At 44.2% G+C, this 26,046-nt stretch overlaps 1 protein-coding gene across 4 annotated transcripts in view; it reads right to left on the bottom strand.

The window, feature by feature from the left end:
- SPDL1 (spindle apparatus coiled-coil protein 1) overlaps window positions 1-26,046 on the bottom strand; it is a 348,087-nt gene that overhangs the window by 182,375 nt on the left and 139,666 nt on the right. For all 4 annotated transcript variants that reach the window (XM_068277409.1, XM_068277407.1, XM_068277406.1 and 1 more), the window contains one exon: window positions 6,642-6,791. In XM_068277409.1, the coding sequence (XP_068133510.1) occupies window positions 6,642-6,791 (150 nt within the window). The remainder of the gene's footprint in view (window positions 1-6,641; window positions 6,792-26,046) is intronic.

The raw sequence follows: 26,046 nt of genomic DNA, 5'->3' as shown, positions 1-26,046 counted from the left end.
CACAAACCTGGTTCTCAGTGAAATTTAAAACTATATTTAGAGCTGGCTTTTTCCAGTGAGGGAGCTGAGTGGTCACTGCATGATGGACCTTCGAGAACCTTTGCCCTCAGACAGCCACAAACCTCCGCCCCAACAGGCATACAGTATGCCTGTGTGCAGGCAGCGATTATCTCCCTGCCACTGACCAGCAGCACAGCATACAGTAATGGTAGAGGAGTCCCACCCCTCACACAAGCAGAGCAGAGTGAAGAGATAAGTCACTCTCTCCTCAAATAAGCCCCATCTGTAAGTCCCCAGCCTCCCCAGTAGTGGATATTCCATCCTCAATATCCCCCCGACCCTCAATACACTCTTTTCTCCCCTCATTTACCCCCCAGAGTCCTCATAAGCTTCACTCTCCCCCAGACACTCAGAAAGCCCTTTCTCTCCCTACCGACCCCCTAGCATCCTCAGTGGCCTTACTTTCTCCCCAGATCCTCTGATAAGCTCCATTCTCTCCCCACCTACCCCCTAGATTCCTCCATGAATAAGTCCCCCTCTCTCCCAATACTTCCCCCAAAAAGCTCAATAGGATCACTTTCTCCGCCAGACCCTCAAAATCCCCCCCCTCCCCACTCGTATCTTCAACAGACTCACCCTCTCACCCCAGACCCTCAATAAGCCCCTTTACTTCTCATCAAGACCTCCACCATTCTAAGTAGCCTTATTCTCTCCCTCCAGACCCTCTCCATCTAACCCTAGCATCCTCAGAAGCCTTGCACTCTCCTCACCATATCATCAGTAAGCCCCTTTCTCCCCATCTACCACCAGCATCCTCAGTAGCTTCACTTTCTTCCACCATAAAGTCAGAAAGTCACTCTCTCTCTCACTACCTGCCCCCTTGCATCGTCAATCTCTCCACCTCTGAGCCCTAAATAAGGCCCCCCCCCCCTCTCACCAGGCATCCCCAAAATAGGGGTTTACTCAGTATCTGGGGGGAGGGGTAGCGAAACTACTGAGAATGCTGAGGTTGGATGGAAAGGTAAAGTGACTAATTAAGGGCCTGGATGGGAAAAAAGTGAGGATGCTGGAGGTGAATGGGGAGAGAGAAGAGTTTAAGGGTCTGGTGGGGAGAGAGTGATGCTATAAAGCTATTAAGGGGGAGGTAGCTTATTGAGGGTCTGATTGGAGAGAGTGATTCTATTGAGGATTTCTCCTCCTTGTATCAGTAGCCTTACTCTCACCCAGTGGCGTCGCTAGGGGGTAGAACCGGGGCTCTCACCGGGACCTATTGTTGTGGTGCCCCGAATCTACACTCCCCAAAGTGCCCAAACACCGGCAGCGCTACAGTGTGTACTGCTATAGTGTATTTACCGCAGGCACGGACTGGCCGGGAGGGGGGCAGTCCGTATCCCCCATCAGTAAAGGCTATGCTGCGGTGGTGAACCCGACAGAGAATCAGCGGGGCAGCCAGCGTCACCTATACACGGCACGGAGGCTGTTCACAGCTCTATTCTGCTTCCTGCACTAGACTGCTGCCATGCCCCGTGTCTTCCCGGGCAGACTGCTGTAATTTTAAAGTGTCCCATACAGCCTGGCCTGCACTGCACCATCATGTGAACTCACCCGGCCAGCAGTGAGTGAATCTGCTGCAGGGTGAGTGGAGACAGAACTGCTGCAGCTGGGAGCTCCTCTGGATAGAAGGGAGAGGCAGGAATTGCACAGCGCTCCATCTGTAAGGTGGGACTGTCATGAATGATGCCGAAATCGAGACAATTAACGATTCTGTATCGTTCCGCAAAGCAGAGCGGAATGTCATTTTTTCTTTTTAAACGGACAACAGATGTCTTTTCCTTCTCTGCTGAGTGAAAGCAAACCCATCACCCACACTAAATTAACTTGATCAAGAGTCCCTTTCCTGGCCAGGGACACAGAGGTGTGAAACCCTAGCCTGGTATAATACATCAAAGGGTGTTGTAGCTGGTCACACTCAGATGCTAATTGAGCACCAAAAGTTGCTTTCATCACAGGAAAGGCTAAGGCCAGTTTCCCCATCGGGAGTCCAGCCGGAGTGGCTCCGATTAGGAACAAATTGAAATGCATGTAATTTTTGATTTCGGTCTGTTAAATGAAAACCGTGTATAGCACAGCAATGAAATTAATATAGTCTTATTCGTAAAAATCTGCCCAGTGTGCTGATATAAAATTCATAACCATAACTTGTCCGGTTATTGGTGTATGACCCTCCTCGGGGACCGGTCAGCCTAAAGCACTCATGTAAGATGTCATATTAATCGGTATTTTCTGACAATTATGAATCTGCTATCCACCTAAATATGACATGTATAGTTCATGAGTTACAGTGTTTCACAATTTAAGCTCAAAACCTCCTAGGAGGAGGTGGACTGTCATTGGTGGGTAATTCAGAGGGGGCAGGCGTTGCCACCCCCCCCAAACCAGCTTCATCAAAAGCACATTGACAGCAGGCAGACTTCAGTCCTCCATTTTAACATCATCTGGCTTACAGCTCGACCTGCTGCTGGGCAGAGGACCCCCCAGCAGCCATCTTGGAACACTGCTTGGATTACAAAATATACATAAAGGCCTATGATTCGGAAACCAAGGACTTTGCATTTATTTTCCCAGAAGGAAATATCCCCACACAGACTGCATTTCGGCCAAGTAAACCTTTCACAATTATTCCCTTTTATTTTAAATGGACACTTAAGTCAAACAAAAAAAATGAGTTTTACTCACCTAGGGCTTCCAATAGCCCCCTGCAGCTGTCCGGTGCCCTCGCCGTCTCCCTCCGATCCTCCTGGCCCCGCCGGCAGCCACTTCCTGTTTCGGTGACAGGAGCTGACAGGCTGGGGATGCGAGTGATTCTTCGCGTTCCCAGACACATTAGCATCCTCTATGCTGCTATATGGTATATGATATATGCTATAGCAGCATAGATGGCGCTATTGTGGCCAGGAACGCGAAGAATCACTCGCGTCCCCAGCCTGTCAGCTCCTGTCACCGAAACAGGAAGTGGCTGCCGGCGGGGCCAGGAGGATCAGAGGGAGACGGCAAGGGCACCGGACAGCTGCAGGGGGCTATTGGAAGCTCCAGGTGAGTAAAACTATTTTTTTTTGTTTGACTTAAGTGTCCCTTTAAGCTTTGTGGGTATATGTTAATTAGTGTATGCACATGTGTGTAATGCATTTTTGTTATTAAACGTTTAAAAATCGTTTAGCGGTTATGACCTGTTGCAGAACATACACAATCGTACTTACTCCTCCGAAAACGTTATCTTGTGTTCTAGAGTATCTTGTATTTATAACCTGTATGCTTGAATCGGGCACAGATAGACAGATCTGGCGCCGATCCCTGCATACAGCTAAGGGTTAACTTACAGTGTTCGTGGTGCGCTAATGTATTTACAGTCCTGTGCTGACTCACAGGTGGTGGCAAGCTTTTGAATTGTACGTGTGTGGTGAATCCTTTGTAGTCAGGATGCTCCTCTCGGCTAGTCGGTTCATAGACTGCGAATCCACACATGGGCATCTATGCGCAAAGCGACAGCGAGACCCAAGTTTCTGACTCTGAGTGATTGCCCCGATCAAGGGCCGGCCTGTGCGGTCTATGACAGGGACAATTCAGATAAGTTTGATTGCATGCAAGTCCTTCTCTTATCTCTTCTTATTCTACAGTGTGTGTGTCTCTTTCCCCCTCCTCCCCTGCTATCTCATCTTTCCCAAATGCATGTCGCTGCCAAACAGGGCATAGGAAGTCAGCACTCCTGGTGAGATCTCCCTGCAGTTTTTCCTCTCCCCCATGCTGTCTGTCTTAGTTACTCTCTCCCTTCTCATCTTACTTATGTCCCCCATTTCTTTTTCCCACATTTCTCTCCCTTTTGTCTTATTTTCATGCTTGTCAGTCTGTCTCTCCCACAAAGTTTCCATCATTCATTTCCTCTCTCTCATACACACATACATACGCACACTGTATATACACACACACACACACACGCACCTTATGCAGCACGTTACAGAGTACATAGTCACGTCACTTGTCCTCAGGGGAGCTCACAATCTAATCCCCACCACAGTCATAGTGTAAAGTCCTACCATATTATTTGTATGTATTTATATAGCACTGTCATCTTCTTGCAGCACATTACAGAGTACATAGTGATGCCCCTGAGGACCCTGACTGTCCTCAGAGGAGCTCACAATCTAATCCTGCCATAGTCTAATGTAATGCCATACAATTATTGTTATTTATTTATATAGCACTGACATCTTCTGCAGCACTTTACAGAGTACATAGTCATTCCACTGACTGGTAGTGTTTACCTTGTGTGAAGTTGCAGAGAGTTTAGGGCAACCTGTGGTGAACTCTCTGCAACTTCAAACAAAGGTAAACACTCTCTCTGTTCACCCTTTCTCGGTGTCTCTCTTCATCCCCCCCTCTCTCTCTCTCTCTGTCTGCTCTCTCTCACTCCCCTCTCTCTGTCCTTCCTCTCTCCTTCTCTGCCCCCCCCCCCCCCTCATTCCCTCCCCTCCCTCTCTCCCCCGTTTCTCTGCCTTCCCCCCTCTCTCTCACTCTGCCCCCCTCTCCTCTATCCTCTCTGCCACCCCCCCCCCCTCTCTCCTCTGTGTGTGTGTGTGTGTGTGTGTGTGTGTGTGTGTGTGTGTGTGTGTGTGTGTGTGTGTGTGTGTGTGTGTGTGTGCCACTCTGTGCCCCATATTTTTGGGGGGTTTTTTTGCCTCTCTCTGACCCATTATCGTTAGATTACACCACTGTTAATTTTATGTAATTTAATCCCACCCACTACCAGGCCCACTACACGCCTGGCAACACCCATTTCTTCGCCGCGGATCCTAGCAATGCCCCTGCTCTCCCCCCTCTAGACTCTCAAAAAGCTTCTCTCTCCACAACACCCAATATCCATAATAGCAGAGCTGTGGAGTCAGAGTAATTTTGCGTACCTGGAGTGTGAGGTTTCATAAACTGAGGAGTCGGATGATTTTTTGTACCAAATCCACAGCTCTGGTAAGTATTAGACTAAAGGTGGCCACTAATGGTCCAATCGTTTTAATCAAATTTTACCAAATCTATGTAGTATAAGGGTATATTGAGTTCCCTTATATTACATAGAAATGGTAAGATTGGATGAAAAAGATTGGTTCATTAGTGCCACCATAAGGAGTCGGCATCAAAGCCATTTTGGGTACCTGGAGTTGGAGTCGGTAGTTTCAAAAACTGAGGAGTCGATTTTTGTATCGACTCTACATCCCTGTATAATAGAACCACTCCCTCCCCTTTGGACTTCAATTTACCACCACCTAGCTTTCCACCCCCTGCATACTCTTCACTCCAGACCCTTAAACGGCCATTCTCTCTCGTACACCAGTAGCCTCAATCTTCCCCCCCCCCGACCATCAATAAGTCGCCCTCGTGCACCCCACAAAACCCTCAACAGCATCACTCCCTCCCCTCCAAACCCTCAAAATCCCTCCACTCTGCATCCTCACTCTCTCTTCCCCCAGACCTTCAATAACCCCCCTCATCTCTTGACTCACCAAGCACCCTCAGCGGCCTCTCTACCTTCCCCCCCCCCCCGACCCTCAGCAATACAGCTATCTGCACATACTTCATTGATTCAAAAGCAAACTGTGCCACCTGCACAAATATACCATTAGATAAAAACACTATAACGGGTGTGCACATAGGTAATGTCCAAGATGTCTGCAGTTGAAAAAAGCACTAATGCGCTCTCCGTAATGTCACAATTCCTATAAGAGAAACAAAACTGACATAGCGTAACCCTATTGGATTCAGAAGAATAAAAGCATCTTCCATACACGGGCACTAATGCTAAAGCAAACAGCATGCAGTGTATGCATCAATATCCGTAACCAACAAGACTGGGGCTCACAGGATTGTAGCCATCTCATAGACCCGGTGGATTTAGTGCTCAAGTTGGCATCCAGCCACCAGGGCAGCCACAGAGACACAGGAAGACTGATGTCCGGCAGAAGTAAAACATTTCAGATTCCCCACAACCGACGGCGGTAGCCCCCGATGAGTCCTATTGGACGAAACTCGTAGGGCGGAGCCAGTGCACCCTGACGTCATTGAAGCAGGAACTGTATCTGATTGAATGCGGCATAGCTCTCGGAGGGCAAAAGAGTTTCACAGTGGGACGCCGCATAGAATTACTGTCTAGTGCCCAGGAGGATAAGCGGGTCGTCTACCTTAAAGCCGTTCGTTGTGTGGAATCTGTAATAAAATTTTACTTCTGCTGGACATTGGTCTGCCTGTGTCTCTGATTTCCAGCGCAAAATTGGTAACTTTATTTTACAACAACCAATCATAAACGTTTACTATGCTTACAGTAGATGGGTATATAAAGTCTGTTTTCTGAAGCGTGGCACATGTCAAAGCCTGACCATTCCAACAGCTCAGTGGGTGGACACAAGGGCATGGACAAGAGGATTGCTGCAGCTCATCAAAAGTTGGGGCTTTTTTGAAAGTCTATAGAGATGCTCAATAAAAGCAAAATATGCTGTGTCATTTTATGTTTCCAATCTTTCTTTAAGTATTAACAACATTTTATTCCGAACCATAGATTTGATTTAGTTACATTTTTAAAATCTGAAAAAGGATATTACCTCTAAAGCATTGAAGTAAACAACTGCTTCCTTCTGCCTCTCCTCTTTTTCATTCTGCAGATGTTCAACTTGCTGATTCAAATTACTATTAGCCAGAACAAGTTGTTGTTGTCTGTATAGAAGTTCATTCATTTCCTCTTGCAAAAATGCCTGCAGCAGGACAAAAGAAAAAACGAATTATTAACAAAATATTTTACAGTTCATGCTTTTTATTGATCATACTACTTATGCTTATATGGAAACTTGTACTGATTTCACCCAGGTTATATGTATGCTAAACATACACTATATTATCTTAAGCATACCTCCATCAACTAGAATGCTGGCGTTTTGTTTCAAAAGGCTTATTGAAGGTTTTTTTGTTTAAACAATACTAGATTGGTCTGTATAAATTGAACAGTAGGACATACAAATAAAAAAAGAAAGGGAAAAAAAAAAGTCATGAAGCATAACAGTAAAACAAATACTCCACCATCTTCCCTACAAAGCTGAGTGTTTAGGACAGAGAGACAGTCCACTTTTTTGCCAACCCTGCAGAGGCATCAGCCTGGCTGGACACGTCATCCTGAGCCTTGCTGTGAAGCGGTAATGTATGCCTGCATTTGAGTGCCCCTGCTTACTGGCCATCTGTGTGTGACTGTTCCCGATATGCCTACAATGCTACCCCTTAAACCCCGAAGTGTCATTCTTTTCCGAAGTGCAAACTTCACCCAAGCCATGTTTTTTTCCATTCATGTGTAATGTGAGGCCTGGCGTAGCATGACTTACCACACAGAGACTTGTCAGAGGACATCGTACGCCCCTAGTGGCTTTTTTACTTGGACTGTACCAGACCGGGGGGCCCTGTACTGGAGGATTGGCTACCTGGTTTCTCTGATAGAAAAGCTCAGGGGCTATTATGATTTACACTATGGGAATGTACACTGTCCTTTACCTTGCAAAAGGAGAGTATATGCCATTTTATATGCAATATAAATTGATATGTGGGTATGTTGCCTACGATGCAGTACTTATAAGGTGTTCTCTGAGTGGAAGAGACACCAGTAAGTAGTGCCAACAAAGACCGGTAGTTTTTCTTGTTATGGGGAATAAGTTGCTTCAGGTTGGGGAAGTAACAGGGTGGGTTAGAGAGGGGGAAGGGTATGGGAGGGTGGTTCGTTAATTCAGTGCCAATCACTAAACTATTGACATTACTCTACTATAGTCATGTCATCTGACGACCAAATTTTATCGATTATATCCTGGAATGTGCGGGGGCATTAATAAAGTCAAACGCTCCCTGATCCTTAACTATTTAAAGCAGTGGCGCCCGCATGCGTGTCTACTGCAGGAAACCCACCTGTAGGGCAGCCATATGCTGGCAGTGAAAAATCCACGGGTATCCGCACATTATCATTCCACTTATTCGTCATACGCGGGGTGTGTATCTTGATAAATAAGTACCTAATGTTTGAGCTGCTGACCCTTAAACTGGAGCCTTGCGGCAGGTATATTGTGTTACATGCTAAACTCCAACTGGTGGAATATGTTATTGTGAATATACTGTATATCTTCCTCCTCCAGCTGACCCAGCTTTGCTGCAGGTACTCACCCATGTTTTCAGTCAATTTTTTACTGCTAATGTGATCCAGGCAGGTGACCTTAACTTCACTGTATGCGAAAGACTGACTTCCTAATGTAGGTAGACTCACCAATGACCTCAAGAAATAGGCAAAGGCATTTGAAATGACAGATGTGTGGAGTTGGTAGCACTCGGGAGACACCTGGGTTTACATGTCAATCCTCCACACATCAGACTATGTCCAGAATTTACAATTTTTCAGGTCTAGGGGAGTCCTTCCCTGTATCTCATCTATCAACCATCTTCCCTGGGCAATTTCAGACCATGCCTCTTTACAATTTGAAAACAGGTAGAAGGTCTGGGATTGGAACATGGATACTGGCAGGTTACTGGGTTCAAGATGTGGATGTCTAGGGAGAGGTAGCTATGTAAATGCGCAACTACTGGGTTTGGGATGCCTCCAAGGGGTGTGTAAAGGTCAGTTATCAAGAAAGTTAGGGAAGACAGGTAATCCTGCTTGGTGTTGGCAGAAAATGAGGCAGCAGAGAGCGAGCTGGAGTTCTGCAAAGATCATACTACCGCCTCTTAACAGGTGGAAGGCATCACCGGCCATGGTTAACCTAACCGAAATCAAGTTGACAAAAAAAGCCTCCTTAAAGCAGTTTAAAACTCTGACAAAATATTCAACAAAAATGTGTTTTCCTACTTTTTATAACCCATACAATTATCATATTTGCTTTTGTGCACAAGTATTATAATTCATTTAGACATTATAGCTTCCCAAAGTTCTGTTTATTTACTTTGAAAGCTGCTGGAGCATTTTATTCATAACTGTTGTAATTCTGTTTTAAATGCAGTCATCAGTGATTTCTGACCTGTGTTTCACTCCAGGACTCATTAGCATAAGTTTCTGCACAGCCAGAGAATGTTTGCTTAATTGTATAAAGTAAAGAATGTATACAGAAGATAAGATAATCACCAGTTCCGATGCGGCAGCCCCTGAAGGAGAAAAAGTCAGTCCTGTGATGTAACCCTTTAAATGCGGTTTTACTAAAAAAAAAAAATATTGTGTTACTACAGGTCCTTCTCAAAAAATTTGCATATTGTGATAAAGTTCATTATTTTCTGTAATGTACTGATAAACAGACTTTTATATATTTTAGATTCATTACACACAACTGAAGTAGTTCAAGCCTTTTATTGTTTTAATATTGATGATTTTGGCATACAGCTCATGAAAACCCAAAATTCCCATCTCAAAAAATTAGCATATCATGAAAAGGTTCTCTAAACGAGCTATTAACCTAATCATCTAAATCAACTAATTAACTCTAAACACCTGCAAAAGATTCCTGAGGCTTTTAAAAACTCACAGCCTGGTTCATTACTCAAAACCGCAATCATGGGTAAGACTGCCGACCTGACTGCTGTCCAGAAGGCCATCATTGACACCCTCAAGCAAGAGGGTAAGACACAGAAAGAAATTTCTGAACGAATAGGCTGTTCCCAGAGTGCTGTATCAAGGCACCTCAGTGGGAAGTCTGTGGGAAGGAAAAAGTGTGGCAGAAAATGCTGCACAACGAGAAGAGGTGACTGGATCCGGAGGAAGATTATGGAGAAGGACCGATTTCAGACCTTGGGGAACCTGCGGAAGCAGTGGACTGAGTCTGGTGTAGAAACATCCAGAGCCACCGTGTACAGGCGTGTGCAGGAAATGGGCTACAGGTGCCGCATTCCCCAGGTCAAGCCACTTTTGAACCAGAAAAAGCGGCAGAAGCACCTGACCTGGGCTACAGAGAAGCAGCACTGGACTGTTGCTCAGTGGTCCAAAGTACTTTTTTCGGATGAAAGCAACTTTTGCATGTCATTCGGAAATCAAGGTGCCAGAGTCTGGAGGAAGACTGGGGAGAGGGAAATGCCAAAATGCCTGAAGTCCAGTGTCAAGTACCCACAGTCAGTGCTGGCCTGGGGTGCCATGTCAGCTGCTGGTGTTGGTCCACTGTGTTTTATCAAGGACCGGGTCAATGCAGCTAGCTATCAGGAGATTTTGGAGCACTTCATGCTTCCAACTGCTGAAAAGCTTTATGAAGATGAAGATTTCATTTTTCAGCACGACCTGGCACCTGCTCACAGTGCCAATACCACTGGTAAATGGTTTACTGACCATGGTATTACTGTGCTCAATTGGCCTGCCAACTCTCTTGACCTGAACTCCATAGAGAATCTGTGGGATATTGTGAAGAGAAAGTTGAGAGACGCAAGACCCAACACTCTGGATGAGCAGAAGGCCAATATCTAGGCATCCTGGGCCTCCATAACACCTGAGCAGTGCCACAGGCTGATTGCCTCCATGCCACGCCGCATTGAAGCAGTCATTTCTGCAAAAGGATTCCCGACCAAGTATTGAGTGCATAACTGAACATAATTATTTGAAGGTTGACATTTTTGTTTTAAAAACACATTTCTTTTATTGGTCGGATGAAATATGCAAATTTTTTGAGATAGGAACTTTGGGTTATCATGAGCTGTATGCCAAAATGATCAATATTAAAACAATAAAAGGCTTGAACTACTTCAGTTGCATGTAATGAATCTAAAATATATGGAAGTCTAATGTTTATCAGTACATTACAGAAAATGATGAACTTTATCACAATATGCTAATTTTTTGAGAAGGACCTGTATATTATATGCTCTAAATAATATTTTAGAGCAAAGAAGAAATACTGGGTTACATTCCACTTTAACCATTTCAGCCGCTCAGACGTGAAGCTCACGTCTGGGCGGCTGCTGAGCTGTGCTCCCGCGCTTGGGCGCGCGCCCGCAATCGATCGCGGGCACGCCCCCGTGGTGTCCTCTGGTAGCCCTGGGATCAGTGAAAGGGAACATGGTTCCCAATCCCTTTCCCCCGCAGAAAAACCGAAGCGCTCACCCGTGAGGCTTCAGTTCTTCTGCATTGCCCTTGTACTTCCGCTTAGCGAGAAGTACAAGGACGGAAAACAAAATTGAAGGTGGCCATCTTGTGGCCAAATTGTAAAACTACATCTAAACATTTTTTACACAACATTAAAAATTAACTGTTTATATTCCACACCAAAATATTACCCACATACATGTTTTAATGGAAAAAAAAATTATAATTAAAAAAAAAAAAAAAGACAAATAGTTACCTAAGGGTCTGAACTTTTTAAACATGCATTTGAAGGGGGTATACTACAAACATTTTTTTAAATTATAAGCTTGTAAATTGTGATGGATGCAAAACGGAAACAATGCACCTTTATTTCCAAATAAAATATTGGCGCCATACATTGATAGGGACAAAATTTAAATGGTATAATAACCGAGACATACGGGCAAATAAAATACATAGGTTTTAATTATGGTAGCATGGAATATTTTAAAGCTATAATGGCCAAAACCTGAGAAATTTTTTTCCATTTTTTTTCTTATTAATCCTGTTAAAATGCATTGACAGTAAAGTGGCTCTTAGCAAAATGTACCACCCACAGAAAGCCTAATTAGTGGCGGGAAAAAAAAAAGATATAGATCAATAAATTGTGATAAGTAGTGATAAAGTTATTAGCAAATGAATGGGAGGTGAAAATTGCTCTGATGCATAAGGTGAAAAATCCCCGCGGGCTGAAATGGTTAAGCAAAAGTATTGTATTTTTGAACAAGGCAAGCACTGTGGCAGTCTCTTAGCGTAGCTAGCTAGAGAGCAGTAGGCCAAGGCTAGAATTCCCTGCATCCAGGACAGAGACAGAAATGAATGTACTGACCCCGAGGCCATTAATCAGGTCTTTACGGAATACTACTGGCTCCTTTACTCCTCTATGGTAAACTATGACACTTCCCAGCTGAGGGAATATCTGGATGGGGTCTTTTTCCCACGACTGGCGGCAGAACAAATAACAGCATTGGATCCTGACATTACTCCTGATGAGGTTGAGTGTGCTATAGCGAGCTTGCGGAGTGGCAAAACATCGGGCTAGATGGCATCCCGGTTGAGCACTATAAGTTGTATAGTGAGGACATTAGCCCCACACTGGCTGACCTATACAACTATAAGCTGGCCAACCAGACCATCTAAGATTCTAAGAGGGAGGCCCTCATTGTTTTCATCCAAAAAAGGACAGAAACCCCAGGTGTTGTGCTTCTTACCGTCCCATCTCCCTACTGAATGTTAACATCAAATTACTGGCAAAACTGCTGTCTCGGAGGTTAAACAAAGTCATAAAGACACTCATCCACATAGACCAGACTGGTTTTATGCCTGGCAGGGGTACAGACATCAACTTCAGAAGGCTCTGCACAAATCTACAGATCAATCATGACAAAGCCGGAGCTAGAGTCGATGCTTGACTCCGAAAAGGAGTTAGACTGTTGAGTGGCCGTACTTCTGGGAGGTCCTACAGAGGTTTGGGATCAATGAGACGTTCATAGCCAGGGAAAAATTTCTCTACCAGTCACCATTGGCACGAATGAAGAGGTATTGTCAAGGTGGCACTTGTCAGGGGTGCCCGCTGTCCCTCCTCCTGTTTGTGCTCACAGTCGAACGATTGGCCAATAATATTAGGACGAGGCAACTCGGTTGCTCAGGGGAAGGCTTACTGAAAAATAATACGCAGATGATATGCTACTGTTCCTCTAGGATGTGGGCCCGTCCCTCCAGAGGACCCTCTCAGTCTTGGAAGAGTTCGGCAAGTTCTCAGGGATTGTCATAAATTGGGAAAAATCCCCCCCTTTTCCAATGCCAATCCACCCCAGGGCATTACTACTGGCTTGCGTTGGGTGAGCGGATTGAAGTACTTCTTAATAACCGATACTCACAGAGTTGTCAGGTGTGGAAAAAGCTGCCGCAGTCAGTCGTGGGACGGGTGAACCTGTTTAATCTCCCTGGCGGTAAACCCGAGCTGAGCTTGGGGTAGGAAAAAAAAAAAGAGGCAGGAGCGGCAATCCCGAGCTCAGCTCAGGGTAGCTAAATACCTGCTTCTGATGGCTCTTCTGAGTCCTGAGCATGATCAACACTGCACAGTGGGACTCCGGGCTTCTCCGGCCACCGGGATCCCCATGTCCCCGGTCTTCTTCCGGGAACCCGGCGGCCAATCAGGGCGGCAATGCGGCGGGATGTCATCGGGGGCGGCGGGTAAATTTAAAGTGGACCTGAACTTTTGCACAGGGCAGAAGGAAAACAGAGAGAAATGTACCCTGTATGCATGTAGAGAGTTTAGCCAGTCTAATCCTCCATCTAGACCCGATCTTTTGCACAGGACAGAAGTAAAACAGAGAAATGCAGCCTGTATGTAGAGTTTAACCTGTTTAATCCCCCCTTTGGACCTACACTCTTGCACAGGACAAAAGGTAAAGATAATAGGAATGCACCTGGCATTTATGTAGAGTTTAGCCTGTCTAATTCCTCCTCATTTGTCTCTAATTAAAAGTTGTAATTTGATCTCTCCTCGTGTAACCTGACTGCTATGGCATACATCACAAACACTGGTCCACATGACAGCCCAGGGGCCCCAGGTCTCTCTCACTCACTGGGGCCCCCAAACCACCATGCGACACCTAGAGGGAAGTGCGGGCAAGCCCTGGACCTCTCACCTCCAGGGAACTCACCCCACCACCTCTAAACTGAATGCCAACTGCAACACACACAATTGCTAACTTCCAGCCAGAGCAATATCCTGCCTCTATCTGGCCAGCAGACGCCAGTCAGCCAATCAGGTGCACTGTCATACACCCTTTGCCTGCTGTACCATACCTAGCAGGAATTACATAGATTAGCATTCAGGTGGGAGGCTTCGGTTGGACGCAATCGTGAATTGCGTCGTTTACACGGACGCCCCGTGTAGGCACATCTCCCAGGCGTCTGCTGGCCAGATAGAGGCAGGATATTGCTCTGGCTGGAAGTTAGCAATTGTGTTTGCTGCTATGGCATACATGGCAGATAACCTTCCTATGAAAGCACAGGATGACAATATAGCCATTTGGTCACCAACTGCATCTGAACTAAGTGCTTCTGATGATCTGCCTTAGTGTTACTGATTTTTGCCTGGATTTTGACTACGCACTACCTGCCGCCTGCACCGATCTCTGCCTGGATTTTGACTACTCTCTGCCTGCCGCCTGTACCAACCTCTGCCTGGATTTTGACTACTCTCTGCCTGCCGTCTAAGACTGATAGCAAAGGGAAAAAGACCAAAATGAAACACGCTTCAACTGCGATTGTGATGTCACTCACTGTGCCATTCTCCGAGCGCATGGGACAGGAGGAAGCCCCAGGTCTGTATAAAACTTTAATTTTATTTAGTCTCTGGAACACTAAGTCCAAAATATGTAACATTTCCATATCTCAGACCACATTCATAGCACACGAATAATAAAAATAACATTTCTATAGTGCTTTTCTCTCATAGGACTTAAAGCGCTTAGGCTCTCTGAGATTCAGTAGTTGGCAGAAGGATGAAGCATTCACAAATCCAAAATTCCCAAAGAATATAGATCACATTGAAAGAAGACATGGATATTGTAGGATATTCTGTAACAGGACGGTCGCTTACTGCAGCCCCGTACAAGAGGGATGAAACTGACATGATACCTATGACATGAGACCTATGAAACTGACATAAGACCAATGATAGGTATGAAAATTATATCGTCTTGCTAGTAACGTGACTGTCAGTTTCATCCCTCTTGTACGGGGCTGCAGTAAACGACCGTCCTGTTACAGAACTGTTGTCTTATAAAGGCAAAAAATCCTACAATACCGTTATTTTAGATATGGCCACAGTGGAGTCTGGCTGTCTAGGCTCCTGCTGAGTTCGAAGCCCTCTATGGCAGTAACAAGCCAAATAGTTTAGGTTTACACTTAAAGGGACACTGAGAAGTGCCCGAATTTAAAAGAATACACTTATATGTGGCTTCTTCCAGCTCACCATAGGCGGCGAGGTCCCTCGGCTTCCTCCTGGCTTCCTCTCCCTCAACCTCCGCAGGTCCCCGTTCCTGGCGTCACCCGGGCCAGGTGTCGGGCCGGCTCTTCCTGGTTAATGGCGCATGGCGTCATCACGCCGACCGCTTCGTGTCATCACGGTGGCCGGCGTGAAAGGTCTGCGCATGCGTGGGTTTTCCGCGCATGCGCAGACCTGTTCGTGCCGGCCGCCGTGATGACGTAAAGGGTGTTGTCGGTAATGGGGGCCAGCGGAGGCTGAGGGAGAGGAGCCAGGAGAACACAGAGGGACCTCGCCGCCTACGGTGAGCAGGAAGAAGCCACATGTAAGTGTATTCTTTTAAATTCGGGCACTCCCTAGTGTCCCTTTTAACTGTGAGTGGTCTGCTAAAGGGAAATTCCTTTCAGCTAGAAGTCACACTTAGTTGTCAGCTGGGGGAAAAGCTATTTTCCAGAACAGAGATGCCACATGGTTTCCTGAATAGAATCGGTTTTATCTCACTGGAATAGCCAGACCCCAGGGCCTTTGGGCTCCACACATGAAATCTGAGTTGAACGTGAAACACAATCAGAAAACCAATTGATTGCGTTTCTTCACGGTTCGTCTGTGACAGTGGAAGATAAAGAACTGCAGAAAAGAGAGTGAAGGGGGGTGGTTAGGGGGCAGGGGAGAGAGACCAGTGGAAAGAGGAGGGGAAAGCATCCCTACAATCTAGCCAGAAAAGTCTCGGTTAATGAGGAATGTTCTAGTTTGATCCAGGCATCCCATAGTTTCAAGAACTTGTCGTGAAAATCTTTGAGAATGCTGGTTACATACATAGTTACATAGTTATTTGAGTTGAAAAAAATACATACGTCCATCGTCTTCAACCAGAGAACAAAGTACAACACCAGCCTGCTCCCTCACATATCCCTGTTGATCCAGAGGAAGGCGAAAAATCCTTACAAGGCATGGTCCAATTTGCCCCAAAAGGGAAAAAATTCCTTCCCGACTCCAGATGGCAATCAGATAAAATCCCTGGATCAACATCACTGGGCATTACCTAGTAATTGTAGCCATGGATGTCTTAACGCAAGGAAAGCATCTAAGCCCTCTTTAAACCCAGATATAGAATTTGCCATAACTACTTCCTGTGGCAACGCATTCCACATCTTAATCACTCTTACTGTAAAGAACCCTTTCCTAAATAAATGGCTAAACCGGTTTTCCTCCATGCGCAGATAATGTCCTCTAGTCCTTTGAGAAGGCCTAAGGACAAAAAGCTGATCCACCAAGCTTTTATATTACCCTCCGATGTATTTATACGTGTTAATTAGATCCCCTCTAAGGCGTCTTTTCTCTGGACTAAATAAACCCACTTTATCTAACATTTTTTGGTAAGTGAGACCTTCCATCCCTCGTATCAATTTTGTTGCTCGTCTTTGCACCTGCTCTAAAACTGCAATATATTTCCTGTAATGTGGTCCAGAACTAAATTCCATATTCCAGATGTGGCCTTACTGGAGAGTTAATCAGGGGCAATATTATGCTAGCATCTTGAGGTTTTTATTTCCCTTTTAATGCATCTCAAAATTTTATTAGCTTTAGCTGCAGCAGCTTGGCATTGAATACGATTATTTAAATTGAAATTCAAAATGCATGACTTTACATTTTTCAACACTGAATTTCATCTGCCATTTATGTGCCCATATAGCCATCCTATCCAGATCCTGTTGCAATATGTCATTATCTTCCTGAGAGTTGATTCTGCACGATTTTGCATCATCTGCAAAAATAGCAACATTGCTTTCTACTGCATCTACTAGGTCACTAATAAATAAATTGAAGAGCACTGGAACCAGTACAGACCCTGTAACAGTCACATATTTTGAATATGATCCATTGACCACAACTCTTTGTTTTCTGTCCATTAGCCAGTTCCGTATCAATGCACACAGACTCTTCCCCAGTACTTGCATCCTCAACTTTTGCACCAGACTTTTGTGGGGAACAGTGTCGAAGGCCTTAGCAAAGTCCAAGTATGTCACATCTACAGCATTCCCAATATCCACATTAGCGTTCACTACCTCATAAAAGCTGAGCATGTTAGTCAAACCGGACCTGTCTTTAGTAAACCCATGCTGATGCTGAGAAATAAGATTATTTTCTACTATGCAGTCATGTATAGTATCTTAGTAACCCCCTCAAATAATTTGCATACAACTGATGTTAAAGAGAATCTGTATTGTTAAAATCGCTCAAAAGTAAACATACCAGTGTGTTAGGGGATATCTCCTACTACCCTCTGTCACAATTTCGCCGCTCCTCGCCGCATTAAAAGTGGTTAAAACAGTTTTAAAAAGTTTGTTTGTAAACAAACAAAATGGCCACCAAAACAGGAAGTAGGTTGATGTACAGTATGTCCACACATAGAAAATACATCCATACATAAGCAGGCTGTATACAGCATTCCTTTTGAATCTCAAGAGATCATTTGTGTGTTTCTTTCCCCCATGCACTGAAGTTTCAGGCTGCTCTTTTCTCCCTGCAAACAGCTTTGCCCTTGTTTGTAATTCCTCAGTATGTGAAAGCCCAGCCAGCTCAGAGGACGATTTATCCAGCTGATTAGAGCAGCTTCTCTCTTCTCTCCTATCTAAATAACACACAGGCAGTGTGCATAGAGGGTCCAGGAAGGGCGAGTTCATAGCAGAACCACAACACTGAAGAACTTGGCAGCCTTCCAGACACAGGCCGACAAGTCTGACAGGGGAAAGATACATTGATTTATTACAGAGACTGTCATAGTAGAAAGTGCTGCAGTTAGCCAGAACACATTAGAATAGCTTTTGGAACTTGTAGGATGATAAAAAACAGGATGCAATTTTTGTTACGGAGTCTCTTTAAGCTTACAGGTCTATAATTTCCTGGATCTGATTTTTTGCCCTTCTTAAATAATGGGAAAACGTGAACTGTATGCCAATCTACTGGAACTCTGCCAGTTGAAAGAGGGTTTATCGATAACTGAACTTAATTCCCTTAGGACCCGAGGATGCATGCCATCCGGGCCAGGTGCCTTGTCTATTTAGTCTTGCCTTCACTTCTTCCTGCGTTGAGTATTTGATATTACAATTGGAAGATTGAGACTCTTCTGCATCTGTAATTTGCAACAGTGATGTTTCCCTTGTGAAGACAGAAGCAAAGAAAGCATTTAATAACTCTGCCTTACCTTGGTCATCCACCATTGATTTCCCACCCTCATCCTTTCGGAGTCCAATACAGTCAACCTTCCTTTTTTTTTTTTGAGTTGATGTACTTGTAAAACTTCTTTGGGTTAGATTTGATATTCCTAGCGATTTGATTTTCAGCTTCAATCTTTGCCAGCCTAGTTTCTTTTTTACAACTTTTATTGCACTCTTTAGAATTGCTTAATGCAGCCTCGGTCCCCTCCTGTTTTAGGACCTTATAGGCATCATTTTTCCCCTTCATTTTATCTATAACCTTTCTATTCATCCATAGAGGCCTTTTTTTTATTCCTAGATGTTTTCTTTCCATATGGGATATATATACTACAATATTGATTGAGAATAAGTTTAAAAGCTTGACATTTCCCTTCAGGGTACTTCTCTCGAGTAGTACATTATCCCAGTTCAAACTTAGTGCCTGCCTGAGTTGATTGAACTTTGCTTTTCTAAAATTCATAGTTTTAGTGGCCCAGCGGCCTATCAGTCACCAGATCAAAAGTTATCATGATGTGATCAATATTTCCCAAATGTTCTTGAACCTGCACATTTGATACATTATCTGGTTTATTAGAAATTATTAAATCCAGTAACGCATTCCCCTTAGTTCGTTCCGTTACCATTTGAGTAAGGTAACTGTCCTGTAGTGTTGCCAGAAATCTGCTGCTTTTACCAGAATGGGTAGCCTCAATACGCCAGTCAATGTCTGGAAGTTGAAGTAACCCATAACTATGACCTCATTTTTACGTGCAGCTTTTTCAATCTGCTGTAATTATTGCAGTTATGCAGCTTCCTGAATATGTGGTGGCCTGTAGCATACCCCAATAAGCAATTGGCAACCTTTATTTCCACCATGAATATTTACCAAAACGGACTCCACAATCTTCATCCATCTCATCATTCAGGACAGCTGTAAAAGAGTTCTTAACAAAGAGACAAACCGCTCCACCTTTTTTCACTGTCCTATCCTTCCTAAACACATTGTATCCCTCTAAATTCGCTATCCAGTCCATGTCTTTGTTATTCCCACAATGTCAAGCTTTTGTCAAGTCAGAATGAACTCTAGTTCGTCCATTTTATTTGCCAGGCTCCTTGTATTAGGCTAGTTTTTCAATAATCATAAAGTAATTAATCCTGTTCTGAACCTCAGAAAAGTCTCCCAGTTTCTTTGCAATTGTCATTGTAGCGGCATGAAATACTAGGAAAGCTAATTTGTTCTGTGCATTAGTGAGCAGGTTTGCAGAAGAAATCTGCAGAAGGAGCTCGGAGAGAATACGGAATAACCTTATAAGAGTCTGCTATAACCGTAGGATGATTACAAAGGATGAGATACAGAGCCTGAAACGGTCTCTGAATGATGACCCCACTGGAGCATGGGATAAACTACAGACGTTCTATAGGAAACTACAGAGATTCCTAACAACAAAAAGAAAAAACTTCAGAGACTTAGAATTAAGAGTGGACGCCTGAATGCACAAGCAGCAGAAAAAGAGCAAACCACAGGTGTAATGAATCTTTCCTCTTATCAGGTTACTGAAGCTGAAATGTCAGTACTCTCCAAAGGCCTGTCATTCTGCCCTGCAAGAACCATAGACAGGATTGCACTATGTGGAGATATGGAGGAATTTTTCAGAAAGCTGCGACTCAAGGAACACTACCATGATAAGGAAGCCTGTGATACAATGGATAATGGACCAAAAGGCACCAGATCTAAAAAGAAGAAAAAAAGATGGACCCCCAAAGAAGGAAAAAACCCGGGGCTGGATAAATACATCAACAAATTCAGACGCAGAATCTCTGACAGGATCCTGAGTAAAAAAAAAAAAAAGACACTGGCCCAGAACGCAACACCACAGGAGCGACAGGCCATCAGATCCCTTAAGGAGAATAAGGACATTATTATTAAACCAGCGGATAAAGGTGGTGCCACAGTCATAATGAACACCAGTTACTACATCCAGGAGGCACAAAGACAGTTATCCAACACCGCTCACTATGCCAAATTACAGGGGGACCCCACAAAAGGCTACAGGATGGCACTCAATAGGATGGTTGACAGATTGCCTGCAAACATCGGACAACATGTAAGGACCCTTATCCCTGAAGAGCCTAGAACAGCCTGCTTTTACATGCTTCCCAAGATCCACAAAGAGGGAAACCCAGGCAGGCCCATAATCTCAGGGAGCGGAACTCTTACAGAGAACATCTCAGGGTGGCTGGAAAACACCTTGAAAGCTTTTGTATATAAAAGACCCAGCTACATACAGGATACCACCCACCTCCTGAACAAACTGACAGCCATCGGCCCAGTACCTGAGGGAACTATACTGGTCACGATGGACGTGGAGTCCCTGTACACGAACATTCCCCATGATGATGGTATTGCGGCCTGCCATAAATATCTTCAGAGTCGGGGCAAACCTGTAAAGCCTATTTGCTGGACTGATCAAATTTATTCTCACTCATAATTATTTCACTTTTGGACAGGACCTTTATTTACAGCAGATGGGCGTGGTAATTTTATAAATACAATAAATAAATAAAAATAAAATAATGGGTTCGCGATTCGCACCACAGTATGCAAATCTCTTCATGGCCAAAATCGAAGAGGAATACCTCCATGCATGTGGCATAAAACTCATGGCCTACTTCCGCTTCATTGATGCTATCTTAATCATCTGGTCCGCAAGTGATGATTCCCAGTTCCACAGGAACTTCAATGCCTTCCATCCTACGATCAAATTGAAACTTACTCTCACACAGAGATTAACTTTCTGGACACCACCATATACATCAGGGGTAACAGCATACAAACCTCTGTATCGCAAACCTACAGACCATCCCACATACCTAAGATATGACAGTTTTCATCCCAAGCACATTAAGAACTCTATAATTTACAGCCAAGCTATAAGGTACAACCGGATTTGTTCTGACAGGATGGACAGAGACAAGCACCTGGATCGCCTTAAGAACACTTTCATTAAACAAGGTTACAGTCCTCCTATGGCTGAGGCCCAAATCAGGAAAGCCAGCATCATCCCCAGGACTGAACTCCTGAATATAAGCAAAACCAGAAAGAGGAACGTGTCCCTTTGGTTGTCACCTACAACCCACACCTGGAAAGCTTAAGGAGGATTGCTAAGGAACTTCATCCCATTTTACACAAGGATCACAGACTGAGAACGATATTCCCTAAACCTCCACTCTTGTCATATCGGCAACCACACAATCTAAAACAGATAATTGTCAGGAGTTCTTTGAATAGGCCTCAACAAAACGGAACATTACCCTGCCAACAAAAAATGTGGGACCTGCAAACACATTTACTCCACTGACAGGTTAACGATACCAGGTTCACAACAGGAGTAGAGTACAAGGCACATTTTCCTGTGGTTCCACCAATCTGGTATATCTAATCATGTGTGCTAAATGCCCCAATGTTATGTACGTGGGAAAACCTGGACAAACTCTGCGCAAACGTATAAATGGACACAGGCACACTATTAATACCAAATCTGAACTCCCAGTTGCTACACACTTTCGGTACAACGGACACAGCATGGATGATCTTCGTGTCACTGTCCTGAAGGGTGGCTTCAAAACATCAAATGATCGATTAATAGCAGAAACAAAATTTAAAGTGGTTCAAAGCTGTGGAGAAGGGTTTGAATAAGGACAACAACTTTTTATATTGGTATGAGGCTGATGATATTTGAACTTTCTCAGCCATTCTAGCTGAACTTGTACACTAAGAATTTACGATACCCCTGGGTCAATCCTAATCCCAGGTCTGTGAGCATGGAGTGAACAAGGATCCTTATCTCAGCTAACAACCTCTAACCCCATTTAGATGTTCTTTTTGAATTAAGGCATCTTAATGACATTTATGCTTGAAAAAAATATTGGTTTTCCCTTTTGATTTTGCATGTATATAGCTGTCTGTACCACCAGCCTGCAAACTAACAGGATATAAGCCAGACGAAGGCTGCAAGGCCGAAAGCTTGCTTATTTGTATTCATTTTTAGTTAGCCAATAAATTGTATCATCCTGATTTAAAACTTCGTGCATTAGTGAGTGTCTAAATTATTTTGTGGAGCAAAGCTTGCCTTGAAGCTTTGGGGATTGTATGCCCAAAAAAGGGAAGCAAGTAGACTTTAAACTTTTCCCCAGAATCTGAGGGAAACGGCAGGTCCACCAAATATGGAACATATTGCCTGGTGCCCTGCACCCCCTAATGCAGCAAAAGCTAGGACTATAATGAAGTTTGGCTACACTAGTTGGAACTAGGTACCACCTGGTGAGCACAATATTTGCTGCCTCTACCGTATGTATATTATAGGAACATTTGGAGGTTTTGCTCCATATATTATTGTTCCATTCAAACCTGCTCTCTCAGGTCTTAAGTTCTGATTCCCATCTTCTCATATGTGAGGATGGAGATTCAGGGCGGGATATACGGTAAATCAAAATGTTGAAATCAACACCTAAATGCTGGGCATACACGGTGAGATGAGCGCGCTTCATATCAGCCGCTCTTTTTCTTCTATTGTCCGCCTGCGGTGATCGAGCGCAGTATCGATCCGCTGCGGTGATCGGACAGGTTGGATCTTATCAATCAAGTCATCAGCGGCTCGATTGATAAAAAATTTCTAGCCGTGTATGCCCAGCATAAGGCAGCCATACACTGGTCGATTGCCACCAGATCGACCAACAGAGAGAGCACTATATGATCGAATCTGATCACAGAGGGATCTAATGGCTGCCCATTACTGCACACAGATCTTGAATCAATTTCAGCTTGAAATCGATTCACAGCCTGTGGAGCTGCCGCCTTAGAATAACGCTATCAATGACAAATAGTAGAAACACGATTAGGGGAGCTCTAAGCTGGTGAAAAAATATATATAAATTTATTGCGGTATCAAAATTCAATAGGCACATAACATACACTGACATACAAAACATATACCCTCCCAATAAAAACACTGAAGGAGATGGCTGGCATCTGGGATAATGGCATGTGAATTGGAGTGCACTCCTATATAGTCACTGCGCATGCATATAATTTTTTCTTCAGGCCCAAGTAAGCAACCAACTCCAGACCAACAGCGGAAGAAATCAACTGGAAGATGTCAGCCCGTATGTGCGAACAACATAATTCACGCCTCTGCAATAAGCGTACGCTCTCATTACAGACACAGATTGTGTCTAACCTCAACCCCAGCCGCACTGCTTTCCGATTAACATTAGCACTCACGTGACCTATTCAAGTCGTAGTTAGCGATTCATGGCAGAGGTCGCCAGTTCCGGATGGGCCCTTTAAGGCTCTGCTTGGCTTGCGTGTAGCATATGGACTGTGTGCGGGGGGAGGAAGAGAAGCGGAGGCACAGGCGATGATCTCAGGACGGACTTCCGCGTTCAGCAGCGTCTCACGTGACGCGTTTCATCACGACCCACGTGATTTCATCAGACGTGAAGTATGAAGGGTAGCGTAAGTTCTTATAAGCACAGGGAAACGCCCCCCTCTCAGGCTGATCTCAGCAGCGTAAAAGAACAATAAAAAGTCAGTGTCCATCTTGTGACCAAAATTCAACACTGCAGGGACAGCACTAGATTCCCTAGAGGAAAGACTTTATATTCAAATCTTTGTTAAGTCCCTTCGGATGCAGGTTCTCACACTTATAAATCCACATGGACTCCTTTCTTAGGAGTTGTTTATCATAGTCCCCACGACGTGGGCTAATGTTCAATTTATAGATGCCCATGAATCTCAGGCCAGAAACATCAGAATTGTGGACAGATTTGAAGTGCAAGGCCAGAGGATTTAATCTCTTTTTATCTATAGTGGTACTCTTAATATTATTTATGTGTTCACCTATACGTACATTCAATGGTCTATATGTTTTCCCAATATATACAAGATCACAAGGGCATCTGATCTGATACACTACCCGAGTAGTGGTACATGTAATATGGTCATTAATAAAAAACGATTTGGATCTATCATGGGTACTCCCCCACTATCCTGGCCATAATCGGGTCCCTACGTAGCAAATGCCAATGCCTTTGTAGGATCTGTTTAATTTCCATGAAGTGAGCATTGTATGGGGTCACCACCCGTGGGATATTGTCACAGTTTTTTTCTTTCCTTTTTTTACCTATCAAAAGGTCATTTCTATTCCTTGCTAACGCTCTTTTGTATGCAGTGATGATAATCCTATTGGGGTTATGGCCAGGATAGTGGGGGAGTACCCACATATGGCCGCAAAGAGAGGTACTAATTTAAACGACCTTTTGGTCAGAAGTGATTTGGATGGAGTAACCATCATGGGCATAAGATCAAAAAAGGTATGCAAAAATGCCTGGACTGTGATGTGTGCAGATTTGCACAAAAAGGTAACCAATTTTTTAATCATGATAGATCCAAATCGTTTTTTATTAATGACCATATTACATGTACCACTACTCGGGTAGTGTATCAGATCAGATGCCCTTGTGATCTTGTATATATTGGGAAAACATATAGACCATTGAATGTACGTATAGGTGAACACATAAATAATATTAAGAGTACCACTATAGATAAAAAGAGATTAAATCCTCTGGCCTTGCACTTCAAATCTGTCCACAATTCTGAGGTTTCTGGCCTGAGATTCATGGGCATCTATAAATTGAACATTAGCCCACGTCGTGGGGACTATGATAAACAACTCCTAAGAAAGGAGTCCATGTGGGTTTATAAGTGTGAGAGCCTGCATCCGAAGGGACTTAACAAAGATTTGAATATAAAGTCTTTCCTCTAGGGAATCTAGTGCTGTCCCTGCAGTGTTGAATTTTGGCCACAAGATGGACACTGACTTTTTATTGTTCTTTTACGCTGCTGAGATCAGCCTGAGAGGGGGGCGTTTCCCTGTGCTTATAAGAACTTACGCTACCCTTCATACTTCACGTCTGATGAAATCACGTGGGTCGTGATGAAACGCGTCACGTGAGACGCTGCTGAACGCGGAAGTCCGTCCTGAGATCATCGCCCGTGCCTCCGCTTCTCTTCCTCCCCCCGCACACAGTCCATATGCTACACGCAAGCCAAGCAGAGCCTTGAAGGGCCCATCCGGAACTGGCGACCTCTGCCATGAATCGCTAACTACGACTTGAATAGGTCACGTGAGTGCTAATGTTAATCGGAAAGCAGTGCGGCTGGGATTGAGGTTAGACACAATCTGTGTCTGTAATGAGAGCGTACGCTTATTGCAGAGGCGTGAATTATGTTGTTCGCACATACGGGCTGACATCTTCCAGTTGATTTCTTCCGCTGTTTGTCTGGAGTTGGTTGCTTACTTGGGCCTGAAGAAAAAATTATATGCATGCGCAGTGACTATATTAGGAGTGCACTCCAATTCACATGCCATTATCCCAGATGCCAGCCATCTCCTTCAGTGTTTTTATTGGGAGGGTATATGTTTTGTATGTCAGTGTATGTTATGTGCCTATTGAATTTTGATACCGCAATAAATTTATATATATTTTTTCACCAGCTTAGAGCTCCCCTAATCGTGTTTCTACTATTATGCATATATTCATGGGTGAGACTAGCCTATCAGGGTGATATCCCGTACCTCCCCCTTGTTCGTATCAATGACAAATATCTTCAAAACTAGTGGTGCTTAAAG

This window comes from Hyperolius riggenbachi, chromosome 3 (genome assembly GCF_040937935.1).
Source record: "Hyperolius riggenbachi isolate aHypRig1 chromosome 3, aHypRig1.pri, whole genome shotgun sequence".
Taxonomy (NCBI): domain Eukaryota; kingdom Metazoa; phylum Chordata; class Amphibia; order Anura; family Hyperoliidae; genus Hyperolius; species Hyperolius riggenbachi.
The sequence above is the reverse complement of the archived record's forward strand: the minus strand, read 5'-3'. Positions and strand labels throughout refer to the sequence as shown.